The 27834-nt window shown below is 45.1% G+C and overlaps 1 protein-coding gene across 2 annotated transcripts in view; it reads left to right on the forward strand.

Annotated features, from left to right (window-relative positions):
- gmds (GDP-mannose 4,6-dehydratase) overlaps window positions 1-27834 on the forward strand; it is a 153665-nt gene that overhangs the window by 69050 nt on the left and 56781 nt on the right. For both annotated transcript variants that reach the window (XM_084163195.1, XM_084163196.1), the window contains 3 exons: window positions 6285-6477; window positions 8226-8330; window positions 23048-23326. In XM_084163195.1, the coding sequence (XP_084019321.1) occupies window positions 6285-6477; window positions 8226-8330; window positions 23048-23326 (577 nt within the window). The remainder of the gene's footprint in view (window positions 1-6284; window positions 6478-8225; window positions 8331-23047; window positions 23327-27834) is intronic.

Raw genomic sequence — 27834 nt, forward strand, 5'->3', positions numbered from 1 at the left:
CCCAGAGATAGGCTACCTGATGACACAGAGATGTAAAGAGATATATACAGTAAAAGGTCTAAATAACTTAGCATAGATTCCTTGTGAAAAGTGAAATGTGTGTTGTGACAGTAGGCTATATAAGGAGATGTTTAAATTTGTGTGTTGTGACAGTAGGCTATATAAGGAGATGTTTAAATTGAAGATTCAATGTATCCCCAAACTTGCAGGGAAGAATAGCCTATTCAGTTCTTCCAGAATATGACCTCAATATCCTTAAACTCTCATCTTCTTCCAGAATAGCCTACAACCACAATGTCCACTCCCATGGTTTGTGTTCTAACAGTATGCTATAGGAGGAGATGGGTAATTCCGCGATAAGAGTGATGCTGAGACTCACTTTTTCACTTTCAAATGTATGCCAAATAAAAACTATTGATTGCAAACTTTAACAAACCATACTCCTATATGCAGAAGTCTACTTTTAACAATTGTCACTGAACATTTGACTAAAACACACGTATTTAAGGAACAGTGCAGATGCAAAGTCTGGGAACAGAATGACAGTAAGGTCTCCCTCAGCTTATGTGATCCAAAAAGTATTTTAAATATCTGCTCTGAATTAAGAGTCAAAGATGTCTGCAGAAAGAATGGGACACCTTGAGTTTGAAAAAATCTATTTTGGTTATTGAACTACAGTAAGTGAAGTGGATCAACACCCGGTAACAGAATGACATCATGGGTCCTTGATCTGTACTATACAGAAATGCCTAATTATGAAGAATGTCACACTCTTCATAGTGATGTATCCTGAATAGGTACACAAAAGGTAGAACATTTTAATGTCCTCCTTTGCATGTTTGGGTATTATTCTACACACTGGCTATTACTCTGAGTTCAGCCCCCAAACAAGACCAAATTTGGTTGGTCCAGACCCGACCAAATCTGTACCAATCATAGACACCAATGTTTCACAAGTTTGGACAGCACAGTAGAGCACAGTACAGTATGGTAGAGTAGCGTATAGTAGAGCACAGTACAGTATGGTAGAGTAGCGTACAGTAGAGCACAGTACAGTATGGTAGAGTAGCGTACAGTAGAGCACAGTACAGTATGGTAGAGTAGCGTACAGTAGAGCACAGTACAGTAAAGGAAATTGGAGGAGAGTATAGTTCACTAGAGTACAGTAAATTAAAGGAAAGTATAGTTCAGTACAGTAGAGCACAGTAGAGTATATGACATACTGTACTCTACTTGTGTGCTCTACTGTGCTGAACTATTCTACTCTATTTTTCTTTACTATACTGTACTGTACACTACTGCAACTGTGGTTTGTGACTACTATGATTTTCCATTGTGGCCAATTCAGTTGCAGTCATTCTGTTACAGATTTTTTTGTCACGCTGATACCGATTTTAATCACTTAATAATTCATTAACAAAATAGTTTTCTGTAAAAACACTAACTAATTGGTAGGTCTACCTTTACTTGTTACTTTTGTGAACTTTCATTATCTTAAATATATTGGGGGTTTTGGTATCAGAATGACAAGACACTAGGCAATATTTCTTAAACTTACAGAAGGCAAATCATTTTTGCAAAACTAAATATAAATGTTAATATTACTTGGCAGGGGCCTTTACTTCAACATTATTGCGTTTTTATATTTTTCTAATACCTTTTAAAGCTTTTTGTGGTAGATGTTTGTAAGACCCCTTTCCATCTGTGTGACCAGAAATCAAAACCTTTGCTTTTTCCAAATTTTTAAGATGGAAAATGGTTGAAAAACATATCTATGTCTTCGTTTCACAAAAATATAGACTCTTAGCTTTCATTTGACACCAAATGTGATATGCTCCTATAAACTTAATATGTTGGTGCTCATGGGTCATTTTACAAGGAAATGATCAAATGCACTTTACATTGATGATGTCAATGTATTCTGAGACTCAAGTGTTCTTTTTGAGTATGCCAGGGATGTACAGTATCTTCTGTTCTATCTGATTATGATAGGGAAGAATCATGTTGTTCCACAGTATGAACTCAATGCCCACTCCCAATCCCTGAATAACACATCATAGATCTAGTAACTGTCATAACAAAAGGTGTACTTAGCTAGCTGTCCTTTCCTCTACAGCATTGTGAATCAGAGGCATATTGATAGTCCCATAGCCCAGACTTTAGCCTGGAGACCATATTTACAGAGATGAGGGATGTTGCTGAGTTGACTTGATGAAACCAGAGTAATTGATCCGTCTGGCTACGTGTGTGTGTGTGCTTCTTGCTGTACGTGGTTCATGTCTTTGTGTGTCTTTGTACGTGTTTCTGGCTGTATGTGTTTGCCAGGTTGAGGCCTAACCCTTGCTCCTGAGGGGATCTCAGCATGTTTGTCTTTGTCCTGTTAACACATGACTGGCCTAATTTCAGCTCACAGTAATGCGATGAGTAAAGGTCGACAGTGGTCTCTCTCTCTCTCTCTCTCTCTCTCTCTCTCTCTCTCTCTCTCTCTCTCTCTCTGTCTCTCTGTCTCTCTGTCTCTCTGTCTCTCTGTCTCTCTGTCTCTCTCTGTCTCTCTGTCTCTCTCTCTCTCTCTGTCTCTCTCTCTGTCTCTGTCTCTGTCTCTCTCTCTGTCTCTCTCTCTCTCTCTCCGCTCTCTCTCTTTCGCTCCCTCTTTCTCCTCCCCCCTATCTCTCTCTCTCTCTCTCTCTCTCTCTCTCTCTCTCTCTCTCTCTCTCTCTGCCCTGATGAGATCTTAGTGATCACTCTATTAACCTGTTTGTGGTGGAGGAAAAAATGGGCGTCTGTTTCTGTGTTTGGCTCACAGTTGTGAATTAGAAATAGTGTAAAGTGTGTTTACTGTCCAGCTCTGATGCTGTTATAAAGTATGTTTAACTGAATGTTGATGTGGGTGTGATGCTGCTCTCCAACAGGGTTGGGGTCACTTCCTTTTCAATTCCAATTTCAATGTAACCCTGCTCTCCAACATCTGGCAGGTCTCTGGTCATTGGACTGAGGACCATAGAGGACGTCAAGTTGTTGTGTGTTACCTCCTACCTGTGTGTGTGTGTCCATTTTACAGCTCTGCGTGGTCTTGTCGTTCTAGATGGTTCCTATATAGAGTCTATGGGCCTCATGGCCTGTATTGGGTTGCTGTTTGTGTTATATGTGATAGGGAGAAGCATAGGGCTTTGGAGGTACACTACCATTCAAAAGTTTGGGGTCACTTAGACATTTCCTTGTTTTCGAAAGAAAAGCAATTTATTTGTCTGTTAAAATAACATCAAATTGATCAGAAATACAGTGTAGACATTGTTAATGTTGTAAATGGCTATTGTAGCTGGAAACGGCTGATTTTTTAAATGGAATATCTACATAGGCGTACAGAGGCCCATTATCAGCAACCATCAGTCCTGTGTTCCAATGGCACATTGTGTTTGCTAATCCAAGTTTATCATTTTAAAAGGCTAATTGATCATTAGAAAACCATTTTGCAATTATGTTAGCACAGCTGAAAACTGTTGTGCTGATTAAAGAAGCAATAAAACTGGCCTTAATAAGGCTAGTTGAATATCTGGAGCATCAGCAATTGTGGGTTCGATTACAGGCTCAAAATGGCCAGAAACAAATAACAAATAACTTTCTTCTGAAACTCGTCAGTCTATTCTTGTTCTGAGAAATGAAGGCTATTCCATGCGAGAAATTGCTAAGAAACGGAAGATCTCGTACAACGCTGTGTACTACTCCCTTCACAGAACAGCTCAAACTGGCTCTAACCAGAATAGAAAGAGGAGTGGGAGGCCCCGGTGCACAACTGAGCAAGAGGACAAATACATTAGTGTCTAGTTTGAGAAACAGGCGCCTCACAGGTCCTCAACTGGCAGCTTCATTAAATAGTACCCGCAAAACCGTGATGCTGACCTACTAGGCAGAGTTGCAAAGAAAAAGTCATATCTCAGACTGCCCATCTTAATATTTTCATTATATTGGCCAGTCTGAGATATGGCTTTTTCTTTGCAACTCTGCCTAGAAGGTCAGCATCCTGGAGTCACCTCTTCACTGTTGACGTTGAGACTGGTGTTTTGCGGGTACCATTTAATGAAGCTGCCAGTTGAGGACCTGTGAGGTGTCTGTTTCTCAAACTAGACACTCTAATGTATTTGTCCTCTTGCTCAGTTGTGCACCGGGGCCTCCCACTCCTCTTTCTATTCTGGTTAGAGCCAGTTTGCGCTGTTCTGTGAAGGGAGTAGTACACAGCGTTTTACGAGATCTTCAGTTTCTTGGCAATTTCTCGCATGGAATAGCCTTCATTTCTCAGAACAAGAATAGACTGACGAGTTTCAGAAGAAAGTTATTTGTTTCTGGCCATTTTGAGCCTGTAATCGAACCCACAATTGCTGATGCTCCAGATACTCAACTAGTCTCATGAAGGACAGTTTTATTGCTTCTTTAATCAGCACAACAGTTTTCAGCTGTGCTAACATAATTGCAAAATGGTTTTCTAATGATCAATTAGCCTTTTAAGATGATAAACTTGAATTAGCAAACACAACGTGCCATTGGAACACAGGACTGATGGTTGCTGATAATGGGCCTCTGTACGCCTATGTAGATATTCCATTAAAAATCAGCTGTTTCCAGCTACAATAGCCATTTACGACATTATCAATGTCTACACTGTATTTCCGATCAATTTGATGTTATTTTAATGGACAAAAAAATTGCTTTTCTTTCAAGAAAACAAGGACATTTCTAAGTGACCCCAAACTTTTGAACAGTAGTGTATGTGAAGGGAAAGCCTAACCGTATAAAGATATTTCATATTTATACGTCTATCAAATCACAGTCTGTGCTCTGAAGTGGACCCCCAATGCTGACAGAGCTTGGCTTGGTGCCTGGACCTAGAACAATATCTGCCAAGGGCTGTTGGTGAGAGCGAGGAGCCCGGCCAGACACAAACGCACAAACACAGGAACGTCTGGCCTCTAAGCCTTCAGCGCTGCGGCCCTGCCTTACATAATGACAGAGTGTGGAGGCATTAAGGCAATTTGTTTGATTTAAGTTGTCAAGGCAGCCTGGACCCTTTCCCTTTCAGCTGGTTTTGAGACCCAGGCTCGTGTGTGTGTGTTCATTCTGCATTCCTCCTCTGTGAAATAAATACAAGAGGAATGGACAGGCTCACACACAAAGTGGGGTCCCATCTCGGCAAGGGAGGTAACACACTGTACGTTCTGTGTGTGTGTGTGAGAGAGAGAGGCTAGGGCTACACAGAGGAGGAAGACTAGGAGGAAGAGGCAAACCGAGAGGAGAAGGGTAGGAGGCAGAGAGCAGAGGAGAGAGGGGTGTGAGGAGGAATGAGAGTAGAAAAGGAAGGTGAGAGGGTGGAAAGGCATAACAGAAAGGAGTAAAGAAGCTTAAGATCAGGGAGAAAAGTGGGTGTCTCTGTGAGAGCAGGGATTAGGCCTGATTTTAAGGGTGGGGCGGGCATTAGCTGCCTAGCTAGCGGCCTAGCCTTACATGAAGGAGTGCGTTTTGCGTCTCACTCTCAGACCCATGGTTCCATTTAAAGGTTCATTTAGAGTCAGAGAAACACAGCTCCTTTTCCTCCCAACGCCCTCGGCTCTGCTTGGTCTAGCTGCCTGCTAGTGTAGGGTCTTGTTTCACTCAGCAACTCTAGACAGCACGGTGGGAGAAAGCACATATTACTAGGCCGCGTGTAGATGAATACCACATATAGCCAGTAGTTGGCGTGCGTGCCTGCGTGCTCGTGTGTGTAGTGGGCGGGGTGTGGAAAGTTATTGAAAACGTCAACTGTGCAGATTGTGTGTGTTCACAGTAAACCACTGATGCATTTCCGCTGTGCAGATTGTGTGTTCACAGTAAACCACTGATGCGTTTCCGCTGTGCAGATTGTGTGTGTTCACAGTAAACCACTGATGCGTTTCCGCTGTGCAGATTGTGTGTTCACAGTAAACCACTGATGCGTTTCCGCTGTGCAGATTGTGTGTGTTCACAGTAAACCACTGATGCATTTCCGCTGTGCAGACAGCGGTCCAACCTTATGGTCCAGGTGTGTCAACCATGACCGTCTTGGCTTTACACAGTCAAATGTGATCTGGTCCTCAAATGGTCTGGTCACACATACATGGAGTCAGACACACTCTTCAGACTAAATACCCTCTAAAAGTTTAACTTCTTGGTCCTTTGAGCTGGATCAGAACAATTGCTGGCAACTAAGGGTTTTCTTTAACAATAGTATGACTTCCATCTGTATTGATGTGAATATTTTCTCTCCTTCTCTCTCTCAGATCTCCTTTGAGCTGGCTGAGTACACAGCTAACGTGGACGGGGTTGGTACCCTGCGTCTGCTGGATGCTATAAAGACATGTGGTCTGACCAACAGTGTCAAGTTCTACCAGGCCTCTACTAGTGAACTCTATGGGAAGGTCCAGGAGATCCCTCAGAAAGAGACCACACCGTTCTACCCACGCTCACCTTATGGTAACAATACACACACACACATACAGTGCCTTGCAAAAGTTTTCATCCCCCTTGACGTAATTTAAATGGATTTTTATTTGGATTTCATGCAATGGACATACACAAAATAGTCCAAATTGGTTAAGTGAAATGAAAAAAATAACTTGTTTCAAAACATTCTAAAAAATTAATAATGGAAAAGTGGTGCGTGCATATGTATTCACCCCCTTTGCTATGAAGCCCCTAAATAAGATCTGGTGCAACCAATTACCTTCAGAAGTCACATAATTAGTTAAATAAAGTCCACCTGTGTGCAATCTAAGTGTCACATGATCTGTCACATGATCTCAGTATATATACACCTGTTCTGAAAGGTCTGCAACACCAGATTAGGGTTGGGTTATAAAAAAATATCCGAAACTTTGAACATCCCACGGAGCACCATTTAAATCCATTATTAAAAAATTGAAAGAATATGGCACCACAACAAACCTGCCAAGAGAGGGCTGCCCACCAAAACTCACGGACCAGGCAAAGGGGCATTAATCAGAGAGGCAACAAAGAGACCAAAGATAACCCTGAAGGAGCTGCAAAGCTTCACAGCGGAGATTGCCGTATCTGTCCATTGGACCACTTTAAGCCGTACACTCCACAGAGCTGGGCTTTACGGAAGGGTGGCCAGAAAAAAGCCATTGCTTAAAGAAAAAAGTAAGGCAACAAAATAGGAAAGATGCCAAGGGAAGTGAATACTTTCGCAAGCCACTGTACACACACACACATACACATACTCACACGTCTGTACTTGGAGTACATTCAAGCTTATTTCATATGAACGCCCTTTGAAGGGGGGGGTTTATGTGTGTGAATAGAGAGGGCTTCAGAGTTGGAACTCCCTACACACCTCCCCAGGCTAAACGTCTGACTGAAGACTGAGTGGGTCTCACTTTAACAAAGACACCTTTATGCCCAGCGCAAACACACACACGTATACACATATACACACACGTATACACACACGTATACATGCACACACACGTATACACGCACACACACACACACACACGTGTGATATCAGGTTTCATGTTCTGTGTTGTCTAAATGTTCTCCCTGACACGTTCCCTGCCTGCCTGTCTGTCAACACCTGATCTGACTGTATGGGAGGGAGGGAGGGAGGGAGGGAGGGAGGGAGGGGAGGCAACATACCATAATAACCAGGACTGCTCCACTATTAATAGGGGGGGGGGGCATGGCGGAACTATGGTGACCTCACTTCACCTCCTGTCCATGTTAGTGTACTGACCCTGTGATTTAATCAACCAGCAGGGCTCCTCCCCTCCCTCCCTGAGTCTGTAGCATCTCTCACATCAGTGGAGAGGAGGGTGAGGAGAGAGTGAGAGCGCAAGGTTGGAGAGAGCGGTAGGAAGGAGATGAAAAGGGTGAGGAGAGCAAAGAAAGAATGCTGAAAACTGAGAGAAAGGAGGAGGTTATTAGTCTTGTGCCTGCTTCTGCTCATCATTAGACTACAGAAACATGATCTGTGGTACAGTACCACTGTACTCTGCACTCAAATATTATGACTAGACTCTCTATCTATCTCTCCCTCTCTCTCTTTCCCTCTCTCCATTTCTATTCCTCCATATTTTTCTCTCTCTCTCTCTCTCTCTCTCTCTCTCTCTCTCTCTCGCTCTCTCTCTCTCTCTCTCTCTCTCTCTCTCTCTTTCTCTATATTTCTCTATTACTCTATTACTCCATCTCTCTTTCTCTCTCAGGTGCTGCTAAGCTGTATGCTTATTGGATTGTGGTGAACTTCAGGGAGGCCTATAACCTGTTTGCTGTCAACGGGATCCTTTTCAATCACGAGAGCCCCAGAAGAGGTGAGCACTGCTGCCTACTGTAGCATACTTCACTTCCATGGTGCTGAGTAAGTCCTATATGCTGACTGCTGCAGTCATGCCTGCTATGGGAGAAGCTCATTCATTCTTTTCTTCAGCCTCTTAAATGTTTTAAACATAAAAATATAATAATTGTTATATGCGTTGAGGTCTGAGAGGTCCTGAGCGCTGGTTTAACCTGATTTGCACACCAGTGTGACCTGAAATGAATACCACATGACTGAACACACACACACAGAGAGAGAAACACACACACACACACACACACACACACACACACACCCTCCCTCTGCTGTGCCCAGGTCGTCTATTCAGGGGTTTATTATTTATTCCTAATGAAGGCCACGACCCTAGACAGAGGTCAGAGGTCAGAGGTCAGCCAGTAAATCCTAATGGTTTAGAAGAGAGACAGGGTAGAAACAGAGGGAGGCTGTGGGAACGGTTATATAAGCTAGATTTGAGAGACTGGGTAAGAGACACATATGGCCGAATGGAGAGATGGTAAGGAAGGGAAATGGATTGAGAGAAACTGACAGACTGAACCTCTCACCCTATGAAATCCACCAACACACAACCTACCCATATTTAGACAACAAGCACACTGTCCCTTACCCCCAATGCACCCTACCCATATTTAGACAGTAAGCACACTGTCCCTTACCCCCATCACCCCCTACCCATATTTAGACAATAAGCACACTGTCCCTTACCCCCATCACCCCCTACCCATATTTAGACAATAAGCACACTGTCCCTTACCCCCATCACCCCCTACCCATATTTAGACAATAAGCACACTGTCCCTTACCCCCATCACCCCCTACCCATATTTAGACAATAAGCACACTGTCCCTTACCCCCATCACCCCCTACCCATATTTAGACAATAAGCACACTGTCCCTTACCCCCATCACCCCCTACCCATATTTAGACAATAAGCACACTGTCCCTTACCCCCATCACCCCCTACCCATATTTAGACAATAAGCACACTGTCCCTTACCCCCATCACCCCCTACCCATATTTAGACAATAAGCACACTGTCCCTTACCCCCATCACCCCCTACCCATATTTAGACAATAAGCACACTGTCCCTTACCCCCATCACCCCCTACCCATATTTAGACAATAAGCACACTGTCCCTTACCCCCATCACCCCCTACCCATATTTAGACAATAAGCACACTGTCCCTTACCCCCATCACCCCCTACCCATATTTAGACAATAAGCACACTGTCCCTTACCCCCATCACCCCCTACCCATATTTAGACAATAAGCACACTGTCCCTTACCCCCAACGCACCCTACCCATATTTAGACAATAAGCACACTGTCCCTTACCCCCATCACCCCCTACCCATATTTAGACAATAAGCACACTGTCCCTTACCCCCATCACCCCCTACCCATATTTAGACAATAAGCACACTGTCCCTTACGCCTTCTCCATCTTTTGAGCAGCTCTCTCATTAGCTTTCCCCAGTCTCTCTCTCTCTCTCTCTCTCTCTCTGTCTCTCTCTGTTTCTCTGTCTCTCTCTCTCTCTCTCTCTCTCTCTCTCTCTCTCTCTCTCTCTCTCTCTGTCTGTTTCTCTGTCTCTCTCTCTCTCTCTCTCTCTCTCTCTCTCTCTGTCTCTGTTTCCCTCTCTCTCTCTCTCTCTCTCTCTCTCTCTCTCTCTCTGTTTCTCTGTCTCTCTCTCTCGCTCTCTCTCTCTGTCTCTCTCTCTCTCTCTCTCTCTCTCTCTCTCTCTCTCTCTCTCTCTCTCTCTCTCTCTCTCTCTCTCTCTCTCTCTCTCTCTCCTTCCATCTCTCCCTCTCTCAGCATGTATCTTGGCTTCACCTCTCCTGCTCTCAGAGTTATGTCTGTTGTTGCTCATAAACCATGAAAGCTCTCGTCAGATTCCTCTGTCTGATGTGGCGAAACGTCTCCCCCCCCCCCCCCCCCCCCCACACACACACACTTTACGTGTCGCTGTTGCGTTCCTTAACCCAGGCAGGTGTTTTGGTTGGCTGGCCTGTTCTCTGTTTACCAAGAATCCCCGGTTCCTGTTACGACCCCGGCCGTCGCACTGAGCAGGTTTTGGACTCCCCCTTTCACTACTCAGGAGGGGTAGATGTGTGTGTGTATGTGTGGACGGGCAGGCGGGTGTGTGTGTGTGTGTGTGTGTGTGTGGCAGTAGTGGTCAGGATTCTCCGATCCCTCGCGGCACATTTCCTTTCCTTTATAAACTCATAAAATCACAGGGAATTCAACAGGAAAAGGGGGATTCTGATCTGAAGAAATGTGTGAAATAACAAAGTATAGGAGAAAGAAGAAGAGAGAGCAGACAGAGGTCAGACAGTATTCTAAGTTATTACTGACTTAGAATGTCTATAATGAGCGGTGCAAAGCAGTGTTTCTGTGTGTGTGTTTCTGTATGTGTGTGTGTGTATGTATTTTATATTAAAAGGCCATTCATTACCTGCCTTCCGCCCTCCCCTCCCTCATTAGTCACTAATGGAGCTGGGAGCTGATGATGTCATATGATTCTGTAGCAATGACATCACCGCCTCCTCCACCTCCACCCCCACATACAGGAAACACTTGTCTCAGCGTGCCACAAGTGGCCTGGCGGAGGGTGTGTGTGCATTTGTGTGATTATGTGTGAGGCTGGCTGGCCCTGTCTGAGGGAGTTTTCCGGAATGACCCGGAACATTGAGTCCCATTGCTCCTGGCCTCTATCTGTCTGACTGGGCACCAGTCACACCACTGTTCCGGTCTGGTGTGGTGTGGTGGCTGCTGGGAAAGGGCGGGACTGAAAGGATGACCTGGCCACACACTCTCTTTCTCACCACCGTCTCCAAGGTTTTCTTCTATCCTTCTTTCTTTCCTGTCGTTCTGATGAGGTTGCCACGGTTAACAAATAGCATCTCTCTCTCACAATCCAGTTCTCTCTCTCGCTCTCTCTCTCTCGCTCTTTCTCTCGCTCCATCTGTTCCTCCTTCGTTCATTCCTGTCATTGTGGTGAACAAAAAGCTTTGTCTGTTCCCAGGTCAGCTCCTAGCTAGGATGATGAGTTAATACCAGCTGGAATTTATCTTCAGGATTTTCTTACCTCGTCTCCTAAACACCCGCCTGTTCCACCAATAAACATGGGATTCCTATTTTTCAGTTGTAGCAAGGTTCTGGAATCAGAACTCAGGACAGTTGAGAAAGGAAAATAACCTTTGGGCTAATCCAGCAAGAACCAAAGCAAACAACGTATCAGGCCGTATCTCCCGGCCTGGACGGTTCACACTGCGGCTAGGTGGTTATAGCTCTAGAATGGTTAGCTTAGCCAGTTAGCCATAACAAACACAGCCCCCCTGCTGATACGGTGTGGGGATTAGCATGCCGCACACACAGTAAATGGACTCCATATTGGCCCTGTAATACGATACACAGCAGCGTTACAGAGTAGCTCACACAGAGTAGCTTAGGACCCTACAGGATCACTGACCAGAACTGAACCCCTTTAAAACTTCTATCTCATCTGTCAATACTCTCTCTGTCAGTCTCGTTTGATGTTTGTCTGATTGGCTTCATACTAGGATGTATAGGCTCTCAGGTATCAAGCCCTCGGCACATCTGCTGATTTAAATGTACCTGTCTGCAGTATAAAAGGTTATAGCAGAGTTATAACCTCAGTCTTGAGGTCACGTCCCTCTGCTGTACTGTACTCTCGCTGTATGATAGTGCTGAGCGATTAGTGCTTTTCGAGGTCGGTTCGATTCTTAAAAAATTATCAGGGTTTCGATGTATATATTTTTTTTAAACGTTAAATGCATTATTAAATATTTTGACATGATTTTAGAGCTTTTTCATGGAAATTCCAAAGCCCAAAATATTGACATTCAATTGCCAAAACATTGAAAATATTCCATTGTCTCTGTTAAGTCCACATTGTGTAGACATTCATAGAATAATAGGAAATTACTATGAAATAATACAATATTTTGTATATTACTACGTTTTTATTTGATTACTAGATTTTTTTTCATTCCTTATTCATCAATTCATCTCTGCCAGGCAGTAGCAGTCTGCCAGCCAGACAACGTTATCTCTGTGCTCCCCATACTGTACTGTCTTTAGTCATCCTATTTAGCTAGGCTAGTCTGCCTAAGTATGCTGCAGAGCTGTCTGACAATACTTTTACTAGTTCTTCAAAGTAGATAAGGCATACTTTCACAAACTGTCTCCATCCCTCTCTCTCATCGTTGTGTTGTGTACATTCCTCTCTCATGCGGTCTGTGTGTATCTAACCCAACATAGCAGGCGTAAAAGTGTATGCATCTCTGTCCGAGCCTGAAAGAACAGTGGATTATGGTCATTGTAGTTAATTACCACGTTTCTGCGCTGAACTAAGTTTAAAATTTTGCTTCATGAAAACTACAATTCCTTTGAGACCAGCATACCACATACTGTAGTTCTTGACTTGATTTATCTCGTGAATTATTTGATTTCTCTCTAGAGAAATGGCGTGTTGGGCTCACAAAATGAACTGAACTAAATGGAATTCAAGTAAAAGACATCTAGTTAGGGGAATCCCCCCCCCTCCATCCCTCTGCCCTGTAAGCCCTCTCTGTGGCTGTGACTCCCCAGTCTACAGTATAGATTACAGAATAATATACTGTCATGGTTAGGGGGAAAATCCCTCAGCATTTGGGAAGTCAAAGTATCATTGCCGAAGTCAATGGTGTTCCTACAACACATACATACAGCCACTGTCCCAATACACGCACAGCCTGCTTCAGTTTCATATATCTGGTTTTATGAGTATGTCACGTAAGGATCGTATTGTAGAGATGTAAGGGGATATATTTGGTGGTATTAGAGAGGTTATTTTTTAAAGGATATCTTTTGGCGGTGTTCCTTCAAAAGGTTTTGTTGAGTGGATTCTTCCATCCTGCACCCTCACAGAGAGGTAGCTTAGCCCTGCTCAGCGTGACTGAGCTGTTTCGGTTTTCTCGTTCCATCTTTTCTGTTGAGAGAGGCCTGATATAAAAAAGCCTAAACATGAGGTGAACTGTGGCCAGGTGAAGAGGAGAGAGACACCCCAGATGACAGGTGTTGAACAGACTCTCTCCTGCCTCCCCCTCTCTTCCCCCTCTCCCCCTCCACCCTCCCCTCTCACCTGATCCAGTGACTTCCATCTTTCATCCCACCTTGAAGGCGGGGCCAGAGGGGCTGTGAAATCACTAGTCTCTCACTCAGGTGCATCTTCACTCATCACCACACCTGTGTTTGTGTTGCCGGGCGGCTACGGTAACTAAGAATCTGGATGACAGAGGGGATGCTTTTAGCGGTGCTAATGACACTTTGAGGTGACGAAACCTCTCACCCACCTCCTCACTCACTTTTATTTTCTGTGTTGATTGGTGTTAGATAGTAGTTTGTGTGGGGTGTGATGGGTAAGTTGGTCTTGTCTGATTGGCCAGACAGAATCAGACGTTTTGAAAGGGGAAAAAAACATTTGAGCTCTCTTGTTTATGTTTTGTTTCCGGGTCAAACACATTGTTTCATCCTCTCTCTGTTCTGTTCTGTCATGTGTGTTCCGTCATGCAAGAAATATGCCTCATCTCTTCCTTTCTTTCTCTCCCTTTCTTTCTATCACTTTCTCTCGCTCTCTCTCTTTCTCTCTCTCCACACCCTCCCAATATTTCACCACACCTCCACAAATCCACTCTCTCACTCGATCTCATTGCATCGCACCTGAGAAGATTTAGGGAGCAGCAGACTTGCTCTCTTTCTCTCTCCATCTCCAATATTCCCCCTTTCATTCTTCACTCCTGTTGAGTTGATTCTCTCAGGTGTGAACAGACACTACGTTGGCGGAGAGAAAGTGAGGATAACTTATTTTGGATGAAATGCAACTATTTTCTCCATTTTAAATCTGGATCCATCAGGACCTAAGTTGTGCAACGATGGAAGATGACTGCTGACAGTTCATTGGCCCTGTGTGTGTGTTCATGTTCATGTTTTCGCGTGCGTGCGAGTGCGCATTTGCGTACGTACATGCGTGCCTGATGGCCATCCAAGCAAGCAATGTTCAAAACCATCAGCCACACTGGGAAATCACTCCAAGTTCCTATTAATCAGCTACTCCAGTCATAACTTAGTATTGATAACAAGAGTGTTAGAGAGAGGTCACTGAATTCTCTCTGTAAAACTCTTTACAGAAAAGAAGAAATATTTACCTAAAAATCCAGATAATTTATTCCCTGTATTAGCTGTGTACGTACTCGTACTGAGGTTATTTAGGGGTAATAGAGGGTCGGCCCAAATCCCTACCTGTGCGGGGGTGGGTGGGGGAATAGTAATGCTGGGGGAGGGCTTTCACATGGAATCTTTGACTAAGCCACTCACCCCCTGTGCCCTTGCTCCCTGACAGTAAAGGATTATGGGATTTGCAGTTCTGGAGTAATTCCAGAACAGGTGCGTTCTGGAACCCCTCTGTTAATGAAACTGATGTTTCCATGACAACTCAGCAGCATTCAATTCAAACTCGAAAGCGGTGGTTACTTTTAGATCTTTTTTTTGTTGTTGTCAGTATTCAAGTATTTTTCTTTTCTTTTTTTTTACCACATACATGGTTAGTTCAAACAGGTTCAAGGACAGGTAGCAGCCATGTCACATACCTGGAATGAATTAGGTTTTGTGAGGTTTGCAATGACTGGTGTGTGTGAGTAAGAGTAAGCTTACCGACAAACACTCTGCTTAGCTGTCCAGTCTGGTCTGAGAGGAAACAAACACACACACACACAGGGCAGGCACACACACAGGGCAGGCACACACACAGGGCAGGCACACACACAGGGCAGGCACACACACAGGGCAGGCACACACACAGGGCAGGCACACACACAGGGCAGGCACACACACAGGGCAGGCACACACACAGGGCAGGCACACACACAGGGCAGGCACACACACAGGGCAGGCACACACACAGGGCAGGCACACACACAGGGCAGGCACACACACAGGGCAGGCACACACACAGGGCAGGCACACACACAGGGCAGGCACACACACAGGGCAGGCACACACACAGGGCAGGCACACACACAGGGCAGGCACACACACAGGGCAGGCACACACACAGGGCAGGCACACACACACAGAGAGAAAAGCTCCCACATTACTGTATGGTACTGTGTGTGAGTCAGAGCCATTTTGAGCTCTGTCTGCCTGTCTGTAAGGCTGGTCCGTCATGGAGTGTGAAAACAGACTTCATAACTCATCATCCCTCAGCATTATGGCTCATAGTTATTATGGTGGAGTTACTGCAGCTCAGAGAGCCTGAATAACCCTGCAGTGCCAACTCAAGAAGACTCTCCCTCCCAGCCTGATCCCCTATGTCTGACCATCTCACTCTAGACCCCCCAGGACTAACCCAACCACCCCCCAGGACTAACCCAACTACCCTGACCCTCCCTGGTCATGTCTGGCTCTACATGCCCCTCTCCTGGCCAAGTGGACTGGACTAGACTGGCCTGGGGTGGGGTGTGGTAGTGTGGGATGGGGGTGTCTCACTCCCGTGTGGGCGTCTCGCTCCCCTGTCTGGGCAAACATCTTCCTCAAGACTCAGCCCCCCCATCTCTCCGTCCCCCATCCTTCCATTCCCCATCCTTCCATTCCCCATCCCTCCACCCCACATCCCTCCACCCCCATCCCTCCACCCCCATCTCTCCGTCCCCCATCCTTCCAATCCCCATCCCTCCATCCATCCATTCCCCATCCCGCCATCCATCCATTCCCCATCCCTCCATTCCACGTCCCTCCGTTCCCCATCTCTCCGTCCCCCATCCTTCCAATCCCCATCCCTCGATCCCTCCATCCATCCATCCATTCCCCATCCCTCCCTCCATCCATTCCCCATCCCTCCATTCCACGTCCCTCCGTTCCCCATCCCTCCATTTCCCATCCCTCCATTCCCCATCCCTCCATTCTCCATCCCTCCATTCCCCATTCCTCCATTCTCCATACCCCATCCCTCCATTTCCATCCCTCCATCCCCCATCCCCAGTCCCAGTTGTGACAATGTAGCCCGTGTCTTAGGTTTTTCCTGTCCCTTCTCTCACCAAAGGGGGGAGGGAGGGAGGGAGGGAGGGAGGGAGGGAGGGAAGGAGAGATCGATCCTGGAATGGGTCTGCTCGGTTTTCACGGCCCGTGGTTTTATTGGACTTTCCGCAGGGCGAGGTTAAACCGCCGCCCCATACGCACACACACCAACCCGGCCGTCCTGTGGTGCTGCTGCCAGTAAAGGAACACACATGAACATTTGGGCCGTTAACAGAGCAGGCTTTGTCTTACTCAGCAGTTAATTAGGGCCAGAGCAGCATGTTTGGAGCAGTGCAGCACTCCAAAACCCCAATTCGACCTAGGGAGAGAGGAGACCCACTGACCACTAAACAGAGGTGTGAGCTTTACTGGCCAAAGGAGTACAGGTGTGCCAGCCTGCTTGCCCCAGTGTGTGTGTGGTTGTGTGTGCCTTCCCTAGCCCTGCCTGCCTGGGGAAATAAGGTTTAGTTTATTAGTGGATTGGGCTAGGGGTTTATGTATCCCTCCCTGTGTTTCCATAAGGCCTACACCTTCAGGCTGTAGAGTTGTGATAACCTGAGTTTAACCTGCTCAACAGGAGTTTGAATTGGATGGAGTTACAGTTCAGGTGGGACCCTCCCATCCTATAGTGTACATAGCTACCACCATAGTTATCAGTCAGGGTTCTAGTTACTCTGCTACCATAGTTATCAGTCAGGGTTCTAGTTACACTGCTACCATAGTTATCAGTCAGGGTTCTAGTTACACTGCTACCATAGTTATCAGTCAGGGTTCTAGTTACTCTGCTACCATAGTTATCAGTCAGGGTTCTAGTTACTCTGCTACCATAGTTATCAGTCAGGGTTCTAGTTACACTGCTACCATAGTTATCAGTCAGGGTTCTAGTTACACTGCTACCATAGTTATCAGTCAGGGTTCTAGTTACTCTGCTACCATAGTTATCAGTCAGGGTTCTAGTTACTCTGCTACCATAGTTATCAGTCAGGGTTCTAGTTACTCTGCTACCATAGTTATCAGTCAGGGTTCTAGTTACACTGCTACCATAGTTATCAGTCAGGGTTCCAGTTACTCTGCTACCATAGTTATCAGTCAGGGTTCTAGTTACATTGCTACCATAGTTATCAGTCAGGGTTCTAGTTACACTGCTACCATAGTTATCAGTCAGGGTTCTAGTTACACTGCTACCATAGTTATCAGTCAGGGTTCTAGTTACATTGCTACCATAGTTATCAGTCAGGGTTCTAGTTACATTGCTACCATAGTTATCAGTCAGGGTTCTAGTTACACTGCTATCATAGTTATCAGTCAGGGTTCTAGTTACACTGCTACCATAGTTATCAGTCAGGGTTCTAGTTACACTGCTACCATAGTTATCAGTCAGGGTTCTAGTTACACTGCTACCATAGTTATCAGTCAGGGTTCTAGTTACACTGCTACCATAGTTATCAGTCAGGGTTCTAGTTACACTGCTACCATAGTTATCAGTCAGGGTTCTAGTTACACTGCTACCATAGTTATCAGTCAGGGTTGTAGTTACACTGCTACCATAGTTATCAGTCAGGGTTCTAGTTACATTGCTACCATAGTTATCAGTCAGGGTTCTAGTTACACTGCTACCATAGTTATCAGTCAGGGTTCTAGTTACACTGCTACCATAGTTATCAGTCAGGGTTCTAGTTACACTGCTACCATAGTTATCAGTCAGGGTTCTAGTTACATTGCTACCATAGTTATCAGTCAGGGTTCTAGTTACACTGCTACCATAGTTATCAGTCAGGGTTCTAGTTACACTGCTACCATAGTTATCACAGTCAGGGTTCTAGTTACACTGCTACCATAGTTATCAGTCAGGGTTCTAGTTCCACTGCTACCATAGTTATCAGTCAGGGTTCTAGTTACATTGCTACCATATTTATCAGTCAGGGTTCTAGTTACACTGCTATCATAGTTATCAGTCAGGGTTCTAGTTACACTGCTACCATAGTTATCAGTCAGGGTTCTAGTTACACTGCTACCATAGTTATCAGTCAGGGTTCTAGTTACACTGCTACCATAGTTATCAGTCAGGGTTCTAGTTACACTGCTACCATAGTTATCAGTCAGGGTTCTAGTTACACTGCTACCATTGTTATCAGTCAGGGTTCTAGTTACACTGCTACCATAGTTATCAGTCAGGGTTCTAGTTACACTGCTACCATAGTTATCAGTCAGGGTTCTAGTTACACTGCCCAGGCCCACTCTGTGGGATTTGTCACGCTTTAAGTATGGGAAAAGGGAAGTGTGTGTGTGTGCGCATGCGCCAATGACATCACAATGATGATAACGGCTTGATAAGCTTCTTGGGCTTGTGACCTGGTTTGTAACACACACACACTTTGTCCTATAACAAGTAAAAATGCTAATAAAGCTGAGATTATACTTAGAGAAAGCATAGAAGGCACCCAGGGCAGAGGAGATGTTACTGCTTCGGTTGAGACCGGATCGGTCTGACACAAGGGGGTTTCCAACATTTAGCTTCGCTTCACGAGCACAAGCTATTTTCAAATTAATATGTCAAATATATTTATTCACAATGTTGATGGTTCCAACTTGTAGTGAATAATGGACAGCTTTGATGACAGCCTTTGATAGCTTTTATTTAACCCTTAAACATGATCAAATTTGAAAAGGTCAGCTTTGACATTGTGATTTAGTATCAGTGTAGTTCTATAATATACAGCAAAGAGTTTTACATCAAATACTGTAAAACAATGCAGTGGTAACATGGCCATATGCACACAACCCCCGGCCCCCCAAACAACACAAAACACGCTTTAGTCCTCAAAATAAGTCTGTCTAGTCTAGGGTCTGTTTTCCCTCAACTTCTAAAGCTTTCGCTTTTATAATGAAATAATTACTACAAATTCGGTGTGTGTGTGTGCATGATTGGGTTCATGGGATTGTGCCTTGGCTAACTCCGCCCGCCTGCTCCTCGTCATGGCAACAGAGACACAGTGAAGAGACAAGCCACTAGATAATTATGGTCTGGAGTCCCTAATACACAGCAACATGCGACTTAACTTTATAACTTTATGACTTTACAGTGGGGGAAAAAAGTATTTAGTCAGCCACCAATTGTGCAAGTTCTCCCACTTAAAAAGATGAGAGAGGCCTGTAATTTTCATCATAGGTACACGTCAACTATGACAGACAAAATGAGAAAAGAAAATCCAGAAAATCACATTGTAGGAGTTTTTATGAATTTATTTGCAAATTATGGTGGAAAATAAGTATTTGGTCGATAACAAAAGTTTCTCAATACTTTGTTATATGTTATACCCTTTGTTGGCAATGACACAGGTCAAACGTTTTCTGTAAGTCTTCACAAGGTTTTCACACACTGTTGCTGGTATTTTGGCCCATTCCTCCATGCAGATCTCCTCTAGAGCAGTGATGTTTTGGGGCTGTCGCTGGGCAACACGGACTTTCAACTCCCTCCAAAGATTTTCTATGGGGTTGAGATCTGGAGACTGGCTAGGCCACTCCAGGACCTTGAAATGCTTCTTACGAAGCCACTCCTTCGTTGCCCGGGCAGTGTGTTTGGGATCATTGTCATGCTGAAAGACCCAGCCACGTTTCATCTTCAATGCCCTTGCTGATGGAAGGAGGTTTTCACTCAAAATCTCACGATACATGGCCCCATTCATTCTTTCCTTTACACGGATCAGTCGTCCTGGTCCCTTTGCAGAAAAACAGCCCCAAAGCATGATGTTTCCACCCCCATGCTTCACAGTAGGTATGGTGTTCTTTGGATGCAACTCAGCATTCTTTGTCCTCCAAACACGACGAGTTGAGTTTTTACCAAAACGTTCTATTTTGGTTTCATCTAACCATATGACATTCTCCCAATCCTCTTCTGGATCATCCAAATGCACTCTAGCAAACTTCAGACGGGCCTGGACATGTACTGGCTTAAACAGGGGGACACGTCTTGCACTGCAGGATTTGAGTCCCTGGTGGCGTAGTGTGTTACTGATGGTAGGCTTTGTTACTTTGGTCCCAGCTCTCTGAAGGTCATTCACTAGGTCCCCCCGTGTGGTTCTGGGATTTATGCTCACCGTTCTTGTGATCATTTTGACCCCACGGGGTGAGATCTTGCGTGGAGCCCCAGATCGAGGGAGATTATCAGTGGTCTTGTATGTCTTCCATTTCCTAATAATTGCTCCCACAGTTGATTTCTTCAAATCAAGTTGCTTACCTTCTCTCAATTTGTCTGTCATAGTTGACGTGTACCTATGATGAAAATTACAGGCCTCTCTCATCTTTTTAAGTGGGAGAACTTGCACAATTGGTGGCTGACTAAATACTTTTTTCCTCCACTGTATATGGCCTAGATCTCCATATCTGGATGTCTATGAATGAGGGCACATGGGCTGTGGAGTACTGTGTTGTGTAAGCCCAAACTGTTGAAGCCCAACCAGATATTTGTACATCTGGTTGGGTAAGACTGAACAACAGTAAGACTGACACTGAACAACAACGTTCCAGTGTAAAAGTAGATAGTATAAAAACAACTCATATTTTTCTGTCACTCAAATGTAGCCTAAAAGTAATAAATTGCAAATAATTAGTTTGAATCTTTTATCATAGAATATTCGATATCATCACGTTCTGATATCCGTCTATCTTTCCAAGCGTTTGCTGTGCCCCTAAATTGCTTGTGTGAATTAGATTGAATGTTTAGACTAAGAAACTATTTAGTCTGTTTTAATCAAAGAGAACATGTTGGAGTTGAATAATTAATTAAAGATAAAATCATGGCAGTGTAACTTATTGATCACTCTGATTTGTGCAGGCCTACTCTAAATATGAGAGGACAATGTATAGAATTTATAAACAGACAGATGTTATGACATTTTAGACATTTATATTTACAGATGTGAACATAATAATTTCTGAAAACATTATTTTGAAGTTTTCATTGGTGTTTACATTTTCATAGTTGCTTAGATATAATTTTTGTGTTTTCATAGTAGACCTATTAAGCTTTTGTGTGGGGTATCCTCATTATTACACAGACTAAATTCAACAGGACAGATAATATAAAGGTTACTGTCTAGGCTGCTATAACCCTCGAGCTTAAATAAATTTTCTTTAAAGACCGTCACATTATTAGACATGACATTATAATATTCAGTGTTGCTATCACTCTATATAAATCAGTGTTTTCCTTGGATAAGGGTGTACAGATAGTTTCACCATAGTTATAGGCTATCCCTCCTCTATGTCTGTGTGTGTTTGTGCTCCATGGTGTGAGGGCTAGAACACCGGGCTGCAATGTTCAGCCAAACACCAAAAACCCTCTCTCCATATCTCCAACACACACACACACACACACACACACACACACACACACACACACACACGCACACAGAGAGAGCACACACCGCACTGAGAAAGCCATTAGAAGATAATTTGTTTTGCAGCGGATAAAATCTCCACCTGTGTCTGGTCCAAGAGAGCAGCAGCAGCACCAGGCAGACAGTCAGGCCGGCAGTCTGGCAGAATAACCCGCTCTGCGGTTCTCTTGCACTGGACACTCTCCGCTAGCAGAGTCGGGGTGGTCCTCTCCATCTGTGTTTGTGTGTGTGTGTGTGTGTGTGTGCATTTGTGTGTGTGTGTGTGTGTGTGTGTGTTAGTGCGTGTCTGTCTGTGTGTGTGTGTGTGTTTGTGCTCCCCTCCATCTGACAGCCCTGTTTTGTTCCATTTAGACCACTCATTCAATGGAACTTCTCTGGTGATATTTGTGTTGCTAGACCAACATTACGTTATAGCCTAGATTTGGTTTGGCTTGAAGTTAATATCAAAATGAGGGAGGAGAGAGAGAGGAGTCCCTAAATTGATGTAGTGGCTGTAACATGAGGTGGTAACAGATCTCTGTGCCTCGCCGGTGGCTTCTTGGCTTTCTGTGGTGGCTGGTTGCGGTGGACCCCGACCTGGGTTGAAATACTATTCAAAATAATTTCAAATACTTTATATGTGCTTGCCTGGCGCAATGGGCCAATAGAATAGTCCCAAAACTGCAAACCTCGCCCACCTGGCACTTCACACGGACTGGAGCAAACGATCAAAGTGTTTGAAAGATTTCTAATAGTATTTGAACCCAGTTTTAGTGGACCCAGGCCCAATGCAGCGATGGGGAGGCAGACGGTCGCTGCGTGGCGGTGGGGGGGTTAACGGTTTCCATCATCAGGCCATGACCTCGCTAATATTCTCTCTCCTCTTTCTGTTTTTCTCTCTCTCTCGCTCTCTCTCTCTCTCTCTCTCTCTCTCTCTCTCTCTCTCTCTCTCTCTCTTTCTGTCTCTCTCTTTCTGTCTCTCTGTCTCTCTCTATTTCTCTGTCTCTCTCTCTCTCTCTCTCTCTCTCTCTCTCTCTCGCTCTCTCTCTCTCTCTCTCTGTCTCTCTCTATTTCTCTGTCTCTCTCTCTGTCTCTCTCTCTGTCTCTCTCTCTCTCTCTCTCTCTCTTTGTCTCTCTCTCTCTCTCTCTCTCTCTCTCTCTCTCTCTCTCTCTGTCTCTCTCTCTCTCTCTTTCTCTTTCTCTCTCTCTCTCCCCCCTCCCTCCCTCCCTCCCAGGAGCGAACTTCGTGACGCGTAAGATCAGTCGTTCTGTGGCGAAGATTCACTTGGGCCAGCTGGAGAGCTTTAGTCTGGGTAACCTGGACTCCAAGAGAGACTGGGGCCACGCCAAGGACTACGTAGAGGTAAGACTGGTGGAGACACTCACACAAAGACACACAAACACACAGCAACAGCATTATGGGGGTAATGTTTTCCAAGATCATTTGAGGCCGAAATATGTGATCTGCATGAAGCCTCTTATGATAGCCTGCCAAAATAGAAAACAGAGAGAGAGTGAGGGAATGAGAGGAGGGAGAGGGCTGCTTGCTGTGAGACCACAGACAGCACTCCAGTTTCCCACCACTCACCCATGTCCCAAAAACCCCTGAAACAGAGCGTCATTGCTCCCCAAATGTCACCAGGCTCTGGCCAAAAGTAGTGCACTATGTAGGGAATAGGGTGCCATTTGGGACGCAGTCCAGAATAAATAAATATTAAGGGAATGCCTGCCTGGTGCTGTGAATGATGACAGAAATACAGTGTTTGTGTTAACGTAATGGTGCCAGCAGCAAGCAGGGAGAGGGGACTGGAGAGATGAAACGAACAGTAGGTGGGCGACCTAGAATACCTCACAATCAAATGCCGACCGTATTATCTCCCAAGAGAATTCTCTTTGGTTATAGTCACGGCCGTGTATATCCCCCCTCAAGCCGATACCACGACGGCCCTCAAATAACTTTATGCAAGCTGGAAACCACATATCCTGAGGCTGCATTTATTGTAGCTGGGGATTTTAACAAAGCAAATTTGAGGACTAGGCTGCCGAAGTTCTATCAACATATTGACTGTTGTACTCGGGCTGCTAAAATTCTCCACCATTGCTATCCGAACTTCCAGGACGGTTATAAAATTCGATTTGATGTCCAGGAGCATAATGGGCCGTGTGTGTGTTGTGAGTGTTAGCGATAGGTTAATGCATTACTTGTGTGTGTGTGTGTGTGTGTGTGTGTATGATAGGTAAGTGTTTGTGTTTTTTTCTCTATGAAGATGAAAAGCTTGGCATGTTGCCATGTCTGACAGCAAGACTGCTCATGGTGGGGTGGTGGTAGGGGCTGACACTTTGACAAGGGCTAGAGAGGGGGTAGTTTAACTGGAACTTTGCTGTGCGTCACTGCATCAGTGCAGGGTGGGGCGTACCCAGGCCATAGATCAGTCATATCCCATATAAACCTATCTGACCTCTTTATTCATGGTTGTGATGTTGTTTCTGTGGTGATGATATGGTGACGTGGTCTTTAATCGTAGTGCTTAGGGCTGGCACAATTACCATATAACTGTGTAACTAACGTTTATGGATGAAGACCGTCATGAAAATAGAATAACCGTCATAATCGTAGAAAAAAAAAAGTATATATATATTTTTTTTTTGGTGTGTGGAACAATGGCCGGGCATTTTTGTGGTTTAGTCCGTTTCTACAGTAACATGGATTCTTAACAAGAATTATGCCTCTACTGCCATTCATTCCAATTAGACTGGTTTGGATTTCTCCCTGACCAATACGGCTGCCATTTTCACCCAATTCTGGAGTGTTTCAAACCAGGGTGTCCCAGACTATGACATAGACCATCAAGTAATTTAATACGATCTCTATGATAAAAACATAGAAAAGTGTATTTTACTTCCAGACTCCAGTACCTGCGTTTAAATATGAGCTATCCTGGAAACCCAGTGACTGGGTCTGATTGAATAGGTATAGTCAGTCTAGTATTTGCATGTCTAGGGTGAAACTACTCGTTGTATATCTGTGTGTGTTTGTGTGTGCGCGTGCTTGTGTTTGTGTGTGTCTACCGCCCGTCTGTCCGGGACACCCTGGTTTGAGACACTCCAGACACTCGGCATTCCCGGGCCTGGTGAATCACTCACCTCTACTCCATGACGCTCCTGTGCCGGAAAGGCGGATTTCGGGAAGTCAAACAGAACAGAAGCCGACCGAGGGACTGAGGAAAACTGTGGTGGAGAGGGGAGGATATTGGGAGGAGAGGGGGAAGGAGGAGTACAGACGAGGGTTTGTAGGACTTTATACATTATGTATTCCCTCTGAAAGTTATACTCCACCCTGCTAAAAACATGCACACTCACACGATATACATCTCTCTCTTTCACATCTCACAACTCCCCTCCTCACTCTCTCCCTCTCCCCCTTCCTTCATCTGTCTCTCTCTCTCCCTCTCTTCATCTCTCTGTTTCTCAGAGTCACTAAGAACACATAAAAATGACATAGTGATGTCTTTTGTCCCTTTTGTCATTTTTCATTCAACTGGTGTCAGCAGTGCATATCCATGGCGAAGTCAAACAACAGGCGAAGTTTAAACAGAACCATGTGTTCTCCACCGTGGGCGACTCTCACTCTTCTCCCCCCTCCCTCCCTCCATCTCTCCGCCCAGGAGGAACAGGGAAATTGCCTCTAATAGTGTGTGGATGTATTTGTGGTGGCAGAAGGGGCGTGCAGTGTGTCTGCACTAACGACGTCTGAAGCCCTTTGGACAAGCGTTAGCTCACTAGCCGTATCCAGTGTCTCACACACACACACACACAGCCCTGAATGGGGCGTTTATGGGATGGGTCTATGACTGGCCTTTTGTGTGGCCGACTCCTTTCTTCTTGAAATGGTGAATAAAATCATTCAGAGCCTATCAAACCTAATCTGCCTTTACTTTTAATCTGGTTTAGAATAAAAATACGGAATCGTTAGAACAGGTCTGAGAAATGAAACATAAGTTTGATGACATATTTGTATTGGTTCTTCTAAACGTACAGGAACACACACGGGGGCACAGGAAAGGAAAACATGCACACACACACACCAAATCACATCCCCATACACAGGAACACACATATTGATCTGGTCTGAGAGCAGGAGAAGAGGATGTTGCCCTCTATCATTACTCCTCTCTGGCATGGGCTGTGTCTCTCTTGGAGTTAGCCTGGGGGTATAGCTTATACAGGGTACAGCACACATTTTTCTCCAGCTGTTTTGATGTTTGTGTTGTCCAGGCTCAGTCTCTGTTCCCCTATCTTAGTGTCCTTATTTGGCTAGCACCCAGTCACCAGTGGTTTCCCTCACTGACTCAAAGAGGTGATACTGCTGCTGTTGTTGTGGGCTAGAGGTGTGAAACTAGCATGTTCCCTGACCTGTTTGTGCTGTCTTGCCAACTCCTACGGTCACTGTAATGCCAAATGACCACAGGAGTTGGCTATACCGCACAAACAGCTCTGGGACCAGGCTAGTATGGAACTGTAGCCAGATGAGTGTAGCCTAGCCTCCATCTTGCCCCTGCCCCTCCCCCCAAACTCCCTCCTGCCACCAGTATGGAGAAAAAACAAGAACAGTTACAACACCTCGCTCTTTTTTGTCACGCTCTGATGTTTGTTAAATTGGGCCCTTTGATATTTACTTACGCGTTGCAGTTGGTCTGGCAGCGCTTGGTGTGTCTGTGTGTTTGTGGCAGTAATGTGTGTGGCGGTAGTGCGTGTGTGTGTGCCGGTGGCAGGAGAGTTTGAGGCAGTACTGTGTGTGTGTCGGTGTGTGTGTGTGTGGCAGGACTGTGTGTGGCGTTGCATTCAGCCATCGTGGAGGATACAGGACAGCCTTCTCTGTAATTTTTCACCTTTTGTCTTTTTTTTCCTGAGCAGCTGCCTCTATGCAGTAATGGTTACAGATGAGGCTAATTAGCCAATCAGGCCCAATCACAGATGATTAATGAGGGCAGCCGGCCATTCATCACGCGTTTTTGGCAGCGAGGTGACAGTGGGGGCGTGGCCAGCAGACTAGACAGGGTAGGGTACAGTAACTCCTGTTCTGTTCCAGCGGGCATAATGCCAAGCGCAGACCCTACTATAGCTTCTCATTGGAGCCCCATGGTGGGAGAAGGGTGAACTGCACCTCTCGCTTGGTACCCCATTTTCCATGCTATAGAGACAGTATTTTGGTGTGTTTGTGTGTGTGTGCTTATGCCTATGTATGTCTGTAAGCATGTTTGAGGCAGGGGGTACATGCGTGCCTGTGTGTAAAGCATTCAGAGTGTCTACTGCAGTGATTCGTGGGGGCTCAGTAAATACCTTCACTTTGACTGTAAGACTTTTATAAACACAGCTGGACTGGTAAAGAGGGGATGGGGGAGGGGGGGGGGGGGGGCAGGAGGGTTGAGGTTTCATCCCATGGGCCTCTGTACCAGACTTGCCACCCCTATCCACCCCTCACCCCCCTCTGTGCCCTGGCATAGGCTAATCATACCAGCATGCATGACATCATTTAATCTCTAAGGAGTGTGTGTGTGTTTTAAAGATGGGGTTAGTTGTAAGAGGGTAGCTTTTTAGGAGCTTTTCTCAGTGCTCATGTTCTCTTGGCATCCCACACAAGCAGGGTAAATAAACAATGGCAGGTGTGCATGTGCGTGCGAGTCAGGGGTGTCAATTGCATGTAAAACTTAAAGGGATACTTCAGGATTTTGGCAATGAGGCCTTTTATCTACTTCCCCAGGGTCAGATGAACTCTTGGATACCATTTTATGTCTCTGCGAGCAGTATGAAGGAAGTTGCAAACTAGCGCTAGCATAATTGCTAACCAGTGTTAACACAATGACTGGAAGTCTATGGTATCTGCTAGCATGCTTGCAGATACCATAGACACAGATAGAACAATGAGACAGATATTTCACCGGATGTATAAATGTGAAGCATCCGCTTGTGTTTCCACTCACTACCAAATATGGTGTTGAGAGGAAGCCCAGTGGGAAAAGTT

This window comes from Coregonus lavaretus (genome assembly GCF_964263955.1).
Source record: "Coregonus lavaretus genome assembly, chromosome: 6".
Classification (NCBI taxonomy): domain Eukaryota; kingdom Metazoa; phylum Chordata; class Actinopteri; order Salmoniformes; family Salmonidae; genus Coregonus; species Coregonus lavaretus.